This window comes from Phaseolus vulgaris, chromosome 2 (assembly GCF_000499845.2).
Source record: "Phaseolus vulgaris cultivar G19833 chromosome 2, P. vulgaris v2.0, whole genome shotgun sequence".
Classification (NCBI taxonomy): Eukaryota; Viridiplantae; Streptophyta; class Magnoliopsida; order Fabales; family Fabaceae; genus Phaseolus; species Phaseolus vulgaris.
The window spans coordinates 25,729,098-25,738,441 of record NC_023758.2 but is presented as its reverse complement, the minus strand read 5'-3'; the positions used below and the strand labels follow the sequence as shown (position 1 = coordinate 25,738,441).

The 9,344-nt window shown below is 29.8% G+C and overlaps 1 protein-coding gene across 3 annotated transcripts; it reads left to right on the top strand.

Annotated features, from left to right (window-relative positions):
• The first annotated feature begins 297 nt into the window (after positions 1 to 297).
• LOC137811080 (WAT1-related protein At4g19185-like) lies at positions 298 to 5,544 on the top strand. Of its 3 annotated transcripts, none has more exons than XM_068612667.1 (7): positions 298 to 907; positions 2,054 to 2,116; positions 2,238 to 2,354; positions 2,566 to 2,851; positions 3,496 to 3,651; positions 4,596 to 4,747; positions 5,135 to 5,544. In XM_068612667.1, exons 1-7 carry the CDS (start codon positions 693 to 695, stop codon positions 5,304 to 5,306), a joined length of 1,161 nt encoding a protein of 386 aa, XP_068468768.1. In that variant the 5' UTR covers positions 298 to 692; the 3' UTR covers positions 5,307 to 5,544. The 3 variants fall into 3 exon arrangements, with proteins under 3 accessions (XP_068468768.1, XP_068468769.1, XP_068468770.1); XM_068612669.1 differs by having other exon boundaries at positions 394 to 907; positions 2,311 to 2,354; XM_068612668.1 differs by lacking the exons at positions 4,596 to 4,747; positions 5,135 to 5,544 and adding an exon at positions 4,269 to 4,477.
• Positions 5,545 to 9,344: the final 3,800 nt, after the last annotated feature.

Sequence of the window (9,344 nt, the reverse complement as noted above, 5' to 3'; positions counted from 1 at the left end):
TATTTCTTTAAATAAAACAAAGGCAATTATTTAATTTTCTATTCCAAAATAGTAAACCTTTATGTTTTCTATCTATATTTTTTAATCAATATGTCTGCTTTTTATATACTATTTTTAGTTTTTTTGGATTTTATAATTAAACTCATTAGGACCAGAAAGGTTTAAAATAACAAATAAAAATGTAAAATTTCTTCAATTTAATCCATAAAACAATGAATTATTAAGATTCGTGAAAATCTAAAAGAAACTCCTGACATGTTGCCATCTCACATCACATCACATATGTCTCTGCTGAATAACATTTTATTTTGTTAAATTTTTCAACAATAGCATCATTAGTAAAACATTGTGTTTAGATTGTTTATTTATTAGAGTCAGTATCGATCCATAAATTGTATCAGGTAAACATACTCCTTAATATAAAGTAAGATAGTATGTATTACTTTACATACAAATTGTCAGATACACGCATTGATTAGGATAAGACTTGGAGCTTACCATATACAAACTCAGAAAATTGATCAAACCAAAACCAATATTCAACCCTGCTTATTGAAAACTTGCTATTTTTTTTGTGTGTTTTTCTTGTTAAATTGTTTTTGAAGCTGGAAGAAAGCATAAGATTTGGTGTTCCCTCCATTCTCTGCTCACGTTTTCAAGGAACATCCAACCACCCCATTTGAGATACTGTAATGGCAGAAAGTTTAGAATCAATGGGAGTAGTACCAGTGAGGGGTGGATCGTGGAAAGCTCATATGGGCATGTTACTGTCGCAGGCATTCTACGGTGGCTACCATGTAATCACCAAAGTGGCCCTTAATGTTGGGGTGAACCAACTAGTTTTCTGCTTCTACAGGGATCTTCTTGCCTTCACTATTCTCGCTCCTCTCGCTTTTTTTCTTGAAAGGCATGCACTTTTTCCCTCTCCTTCAATCCTAACTCATATGCTATAGTGGGGGATGAACTATCTAATTAGTGTAAAACTTTTGAACACAATCCCAAAGGAATTTGACTTTTTAATAGTAAGTATTTTAAGAATAGGGAAATTTCTGATTTGTTACCTGTGTAGAAATTCTGAAATGACAATTAAACTGAAAAAGGCAATAAAAGTATCTTTTTCTTTAATTTGTTTTCCTTCATCCCTGTTTTATGCAAAAATTTAAAGATGTTGTACATATTGCTCGTTCGCATCTTGCCTTCAACTTTTACTGATTGATAGAAATTTGGAATTTTTTAGAAGGCTTTACACGGTTGGATCGGATGCTTTAAGCCTTAAAACACCTTTGGTACTATTTACTGAGCATATTCCAATTTGGGCAGTGGCATGTTCCTAATTGTTAAAGATGTATTGTGTGTTTTTATCTAAATGGCTAACCTTTTGGAAATAGTTGGTTCATGAATACTATTGGAGCAATTATGACCAAAGGGTGTATGATACAATCTTGCATCCCTCATTTTTTCTAATTAATTGTTTAGTTTAAGCACAAATTGCGTGGTAGGACATGCTAGAGAAATAATACAAAATCATTCTTGAGTTTTCATCTGAACACATGCTAGAGATGTATATGTTCGGTTAAAGGTTAAAATGGGGCAAATTGACTTTTAATGTCAATGACACAGAATCTTGCTTCCTAATTTCATGCTTTGGAAAGTGTGAACTCCCGTTAGCAAAGCAAGCTCCCAAACACCTGTGATAGTTGGTTCATGACACTAATTTTATGAAAGTACTCTGTAGTATATTGATATTTTTTTCTTTCTGCTAAGTTAAAGCATTCTTGGTATTTAACTGCTATCAATTGGCTTATCCTTGTTTGAGGTTCATAATCATCATCCAAAAGTTCTGGAAATACTCTACTTATGCTTGTCTACTGCTAATGGTTCCAGGGACTTATGATGACCTGTTTTTCGCATTTAACTGGATACACTGTCAAACTTTAGAAGTGGAATTTAAACCTGAAACCTTTTTTGTGCTCTCTCATGAGTTGGGATAGTAGTTTCTTTATTTCTAACATGTGAGTATCCTAATTATACATTTTTATCATACTGGCTGTAGACGGACTAGACCGCCCATCACAAAGAAGCTATTGATGTCATTCTTCTTTCTTGGATTGACCGGGTAAGATTTCTTCCTATATTCACTTATTTCTTATTTTTATGGTATATTTTTATGGTATATGAATGGTATAGTGTTTTATTGCAGCATAATATTTTTTTTTTTCTCCATGATTTATGATCAGGGTATTTGGCAACCAGCTTTTGTTTCTTATTGGTTTAAGTTATACTAATCCAACTTATGCTGCTGCTGTACAGCCAACCATTCCAGTCTTTACATTTATGTTTACTTTGATGATGGGGTCAGTTTCACTCTTATCCATTTCTTCTTACAATTAATATGTCTATACTAATGCATAAAATTTATTTATGGATCATTAGTTCATTTTTTTTCTCTAGTACACAGACTAAAATGCACAATCATATTGCTGTAAAGAAATTTGCACATTCATGAAACTGTTCATATAGACCAGAAGGCAAAATAAGGTGTGCTTAACAAACTCATTCTTGCAGCATAGAAAGACTGAACTTGTTCAGCTATGAAGGTTTGGCAAAGGCTGGAGGAACTCTTATCTGTGTTTCAGGTGCCATATTTATGGTTTTCTATCGTGGTCCAGCTGTTATAGGGGATAACGAAATGGATCAAGTTGCACAAATTAAACTAAGTGTCAGAGGTCAGCCAGAGCCTTCTGGATGGTTAATCAACAGCTTACTTGATATTGGACTTGACAGCTTTCAGCTTGGGGTTGTGTTCTTGATAGGGAACTGCATCTGTATGGCTGCTTTTCTAGCCATTCAGGTATCTAAATTTTTGTTATATTCATCAAAGGACACATTAAAATAAAAATCCACTAAATGACTGCTGATTATAGCATCAGCAAAAGATTTTTATCTGTTCACTTCTTCCTCTATTACCAATTTACTATGCTCGTGCTTCTCTTTGTTATTGGCATGAGAGTGTGGAATCACTCTATCAGTTTTTACTTGATTTCTCCTTTCCACACCAATTACGATGATATACATCAAGTTGTTCTTTACACGGTTTCTCATTGAGTCTTCTAACGTGTTCATGTACCCCAAATTAGGGGGAAAGTGGGATGAGGTCATCTATGTTGTATATTGATTTATGCATCCTGACAGCAAAAGCCTTTAGACCTCACTCTTTATAAACTCTTACTTGTGCTCCTATTTCCCTCCATTCGGAATACACTCTAAATAAATCACACACTTTGATATTGGACAACTTCACAAAGCTTTCACATTTTTCTTTGAATTCTTTGGGATTAAACCAATCATTTTGTACTTTTTTATTGGATGAAATTACTTATTGCTAACACCAATCTTTAACATCACTTAGCTTGTGAACTGATTTATTGTAATCTTTTGTTATTTTATTTGTGAGAGTGTTGGCATGTTTAAGTTATTGCCATTAATTATTTTCAGGCACCAGTATTGAAAAAGTATCCTGCAAATCTATCTGTCACCGCATATTCATTCGTCTTTGGAGTTGCACTGATGGTGATTGCATCATATTTCATGGTTAATGAGTCGACTGAGTGGATTTTGACACAATCAGAGATACTAGCTGTTGCATATGCCGTGAGTCACTGGAATTTTAAATCAATCTCCATTCTCATGAACTCTTATTAGTCATTTCTGATCCATTTTACCTAATGAAACTGTTTATGTTGTCTTCTAAACCCCTTGTTTATTAGCTTTTGCAGTTGAAAATAGCTCAGACATGACATATCACTAACATTGAGACATCATTCAAATAATTGTAGAAAGAATTTGAAATTTCAATTCTTTTGTCTCTGTTGATTTATTAAGACGTAGATATTAAGTAAAGAAGCAAAGCAAAGATCAAATTTGTCAGGATCAGATGGAAACAAATGTCTGTGTTACTTCTGCTAACTTTAGTTCTGTATTGCTAATAATTATATTGCCACTTTCATGTTTAGTAGTATAAAATAAAGAGGAGAAACATTAAATCAAGTTCTTCTTGAGTCAGACAATGACATGTGGATTCCCCGCCTCCCAAATTCTGCAACATATTCTTGATGGAGGGTATTTAGTTTTGAGAAAATAATCCAGTTTTAATAGTTTAATGTGAAAATTTGAATTAAAGAACTTGTGTGATCCTTTCTCATCTATATGAACTACATAGATAGGCTTACCTAATAAACTCACCTTGGCATTCACCTTATTGGCAACAGCCACAATACTGCTTCTACCTGGTCGTATCAATAATTTAGAGGTGAGAATAAGATGGGATTGTGCTGTGATGTTCATGTTCTACAATTTGTTCTCGCTGGTGAAGCATGGTTGTTAAATGGCGGGCAAAAATGACTTACAGTCTAGCACAGAAATCAAAGATGACGTCAATGTGTTACTGAAAGTTGTATTTAAGTAATATAACAGTGGATGTAAACTACTGAAGTTAAGCCTTTTATGTTGAGTTCCTACATAGTTTCTAATTGATTCACCTTTCTAATGGATTATTTGGTACTTTATTAACATGTAGATTTTACAAATTTGTTCAGGGAACTATTGCATCTGCTCTTAACTATGGAATCATTACATGGAGTAATAAGATCTTGGGGCCAACTTTGGTTTCCCTTTACAATCCGCTTCAACCTGCATTTTCTGCCTTCCTTTCCCAAATTTTCCTTGGCACTCCAATTTACCTGGGAAGGTATACCTCTCCTACCACTTCAACATATTTAATGCATTCTTTTTCTAACTTTATCATCTCACAACAAACCTACTCACCAACTGTAAAGGATAAAACTAAAACATTTAAAAGAAATACATTAAGAATACATACAGACACATTGACTGCATAAATGTTATTTTTAGCTTGACATCTAACTACAGACTATCAGATATAATAATTTTGTTGTCTTTTACTAGAACTACCTAAAAAGTATACCAAAATTGATTTCTGATATGGAAACTTAATAAAATCCCATACCTAGTTGAACCAGTGGAAGTTCCAACCTTTTCTATTGCATTGTAACATAATTGTATTTAGAAGCTAACTTTTACTGTTGTTCTTGTTTTTGAATCCATGTGGTGATAGCATCCTAGGGGGATCTTTCATCATTGCCGGTCTATATATAGTTACTTGGGCATCTTATAGAGAAATACAAGAAACTTCTGGAGTTACTCCTAATGGTTCTTGGATCTCTGAACCACTTATTCATGAAAAAAATGAATACCATAGTGGTCGCATTCAGGGTGCTCTGGCGTAGCGGCAAAGCCAAACTCGTCAAATTCATTATTGAAGAGCAATGCATTGTGAAATTGGTCTCATGATTCTTGATTTTGTTTTTGTTATCATTTTAAATGGTATGCATGTATTTTATCTCGTAAATGTGAAATTTTGTTGGAGGATGTTTGAGATCCACATTTAGGGCAAACTCTATTTTATAAATTATTGAACTCTATTTTATAAGTATTTTATAAATTAGTTTTATAAAGTTGAGATAAGGAGTTATAAATTTCACATTTTAAGCTTTTTTTTATAAGACTAGTTTAGATTTAAAATTTATTTCTTAAATGGAAATGTAATATATCACCTTCATATTGTGAAAAATTAGTTTTAATTTTTTTTTTAAATTGAGATAGTTCTAAATGATGCATAATTTTATATTTTTACATAATCTTAGTTGCATATCCATATTAAATATTTTATTTGCAATAATTTTTTTTTAATCATAATATTTGAAATAACAATTTCATGTGCGAAAGAAAATTTACAAACATATTCTTGTTATATCTGATTTTTGATATGAAAATATTATATTTTTTAATTTTGTATTTATACTTCATTGATTTTTTTTTCTTCTGAATTCTATGGCTTTAAAAAATTCTATGGCTTTAAAAAGACTAACAAAAATATAATCATCATCACTAAAAAATTATCCGTTATTACAAGTAATCATTATAAGTAACAACTAACCATCATTATTTGAAAATATTGTTACAAGTAATCATCATAACTAACTATCAAAAAATTGTTAGAATTCACAATTAAAAAAAATATGAAGTTAAAGAGTAAGAAGAAGATGAATTGTTAGAATTCACAGTTAAAAAAAATATGAAGTTAAAGAGTAAGAAGAAGATGTGGAGGTGAGTGGAGAATTTGCCTGTTATTTATATCACATATTCTCTTAAATTGAGTCAACAATTCCGATATAACTTTTCATTACCATATTGAAGTAATTGAATATTTTGTTCTATTTCTTTGCATTCCATTCCTTGCACAGAGGGTGAAAAAGAGATTAAATTCCTTGCACAGAGGTGTGAAAATGAGATTAAATTATAAAAGATGAATAAAAATAAACAAGACATATAAAATGAATAAATATAAATAAGACATGACAAAGATGAAAGTATATATTTAACTGAAAAAAATAAAAAAGTAAAAGAAAATACAGATATTTGAATGAAAATAAATAAATAAAAATATTAGTGAATTTTACTCTATTTTGATTTATCCCAACAAGGGTATTAAAAACTATTAAATAAAAATTTCCAACAGGCATGCAGCTTTTAAACTATAAGATATATAAAACTTTATACAATAAAAACAGTTTTTTTTTTCTCTTTCTCTATTGCATTGAGACTTTTGCGTTTTCAGGGCAATTGTTATATTATCTTCTCCTTTTTTGGGTACAATATGTGAAAGCAAAATAGTTTATTTTTTAGCTTAAAATGACTTGGTTACTGTATAAGAATGTTTTGTCTTGTACCGCGTGGGTTTATTTTTTTATTTTTTTTACATTAGAAAACTAGTTTGATTATATAATGTAGCATAAATAGTATATTAAAACAAATCACACTATCCAAAATAAAATTTAAGGCTATGGTATTAAATATGAAATTACAATTTAAACTTAATAAAACTAAAACACCTAATAATATAATTATGAATCGAAAATATTCTTTTGAAAATGAATTATTATCGATACATAGAAATTTGGGATAGGTTATGCTAAGAACAACACATGCAGGTTTGATGTTGAGTTGTTGGGAAAATTTGTTTGATTTGTTGAGTAAATAGACATTGTCTCTTTGATTTGTTAAGGATATATCTGACACATGTAAAGTGTTTTTGGGAAGCTGAGTTTCAATTTCTAAATTGAAGGGTTTTTGGTGTGGGTGAAAATCAATCTAGATGTATACATGGTTGATAACTCTACTATAAACACTTGGTACAAACAATATCATAGATTATATATTATTTATTATTTACAAGATATATGATTTTTTTTTATTGAGCCTTTTCAATTGGAATACAATTTGTATTAACACATTTCAAAAAAAAAAAGAGTGTAAATATACCATTAAAAGCCTAATAAAAGAAAAAATAATATTGTATGAATCAAAATATGAAGATAAAATCAATATATGTATAATAAAAAATAACTAAATTGGATGTTTGCTATGAATATGTATTTGAAACATGTATTTAAATAGAGAGAATAATTAAGCTTCTCAAGAACTATGTATTATAGATTTTATAATTAAAATTAAAATAACTTATAAGGATTTGAATGATTGTTTTCATCGAAAATAATAAAAAATTATAAAATAAAATATATTGTTGAGATTATATTTGAACTTAAGAATGATATAAAAACATGTATGATCATTACTTGAATATAATATTAGATTTGACTCTTTGGTGTCAATTTATACATAAAAATTATAATAAATTTAAAAACAACATTTGTTGTAGAACTCTGAATTTTTTTTTATTATCATGAATTAATATTTTTAATACAATTTTTTTCGGAATTCTAGAAATTGTTATTTATAAATGGTCATAAAAATCGATAAGTATAATTTCACTAAAACTATTTTTTGTCCTTGAGATTTATTTATTGTCATGTTATAAGATAATATGATGTTAATTTCTTAAAATCCTAAATTTTAAATTTTAAAAACATTATTGGTGCTTTAGTTTAATTTTATGGTTTGGAATTTCTGAATGTAGTCAATAATTTTGGAAATTCTTAGTTGAAAATTCTTAATTGTTATTTCATCGGAATTGAATTTTGTTAGTTCATTAACTCATAGTTATAGTTTTACTAAAAAAAAATACTGAAAAAAATGAAATTTTAGAAAGATAAAATTATTAATGACAAAGAACCAATGTGTATAACCTCTTTATCAATTTTTTACTCTTTGTTTATTTAGGAATTATCTCTAATAATATTTCGGATATTACAAAAAAAAAAAAGTAAAAAAACTTTATTTATATAAAAATAGACATATTCTTTTATTGAATAATACCACACATAAAAGCCATTGTTTTGGTCTTTACTCTTGAAAGTCAGGGTTCTTAAATCAAAATATGAATTTCGAACGGTTTATAGATCTTCCTCTCTCTGGCCTGGAATTAAGCAATTTTATTCTACCATGCTTGACTATACTTATTGGACTGTTGGTACATGTTCTTTTATTAATTTCTGGAATGATAAATGATGCTCTACTACTTCTTTAGCAAATATTGCAGGGTTATCTGATGGTGTTAGCATTTCGGATACAGTCTCTCAATTTTGGGCAAGTTGTGATTGGAATATTCCCTTATCTTTACAGCAGATGTCTCTTTTTTTTAATCATATCATGATTAGAGAGGAACATGATATTCCTAATTGGATTCTAAATGAGTCTGGTCGTTTCACTCTTAAATCGGCTAGGACTTTTTTCTTGGAATCAGGAGTTTCAGGTGGTTGGGGTAAATTCATTTGGTCTTCATCTATTCCGCCTTCCAAAACTCTAGTACTCTCGAAAAATTTTCATGGGCGACTTCCTACAAATCAACATATTCAGAATAAGGGTTTGCATATATGTTCTATGTGTTCGCTTTGTGAAAAGCAAGAGGAATCTATTCAACATCTATTTTTTAAATGTTCTAACGCATTGCATATTTGGAGTTGGGTACGACAAATTTTTCTTACTTCTCATTTCTCTAATAAGGATGATCTACTTTCTTTTATTAAGAGTGATGGTAGTCCTTTGGTTAAATTGATTAAGCTTGCGGTGGTAACCTTTTCTATATGGATGATATGGCGTATGAGGAATTATGCTAGATTTCAGGATAAGATTGGGGTTTCTAAGGCTATTTCGATAATTAAAGATTTAACTTGTCTAGTGGGAAATTCGTCTAAAGCTTCAATGAAGAATGATATGTTGGACTTCAACGTGATTAAGTTTTTCGGTATTAAGACTCATAGTGGTAAAGTTCTTCGTCCTCTTCCTATTAGATGGAAATTTCCTTC

What these genes read in the sequence shown, in the direction of transcription:
- LOC137811080 (XM_068612667.1), top strand. Translation starts at nt 693, where the DNA reads ATGGCAGAAAGTTTAGAATCAATGGGAGTAGTACCAGTGAGGGGTGGA. An exon ending in CTCGCTTTTTTTCTTGAAAG is followed by an intron (nt 908 to 2,053) that starts GCATGCACTTTT and finishes TACTGGCTGTAG; the next exon opens with ACGGACTAGACCGCCCATCA. An exon ending in CTGCTTTTCTAGCCATTCAG is followed by an intron (nt 2,852 to 3,495) that starts GTATCTAAATTT and finishes AATTATTTTCAG; the next exon opens with GCACCAGTATTGAAAAAGTA.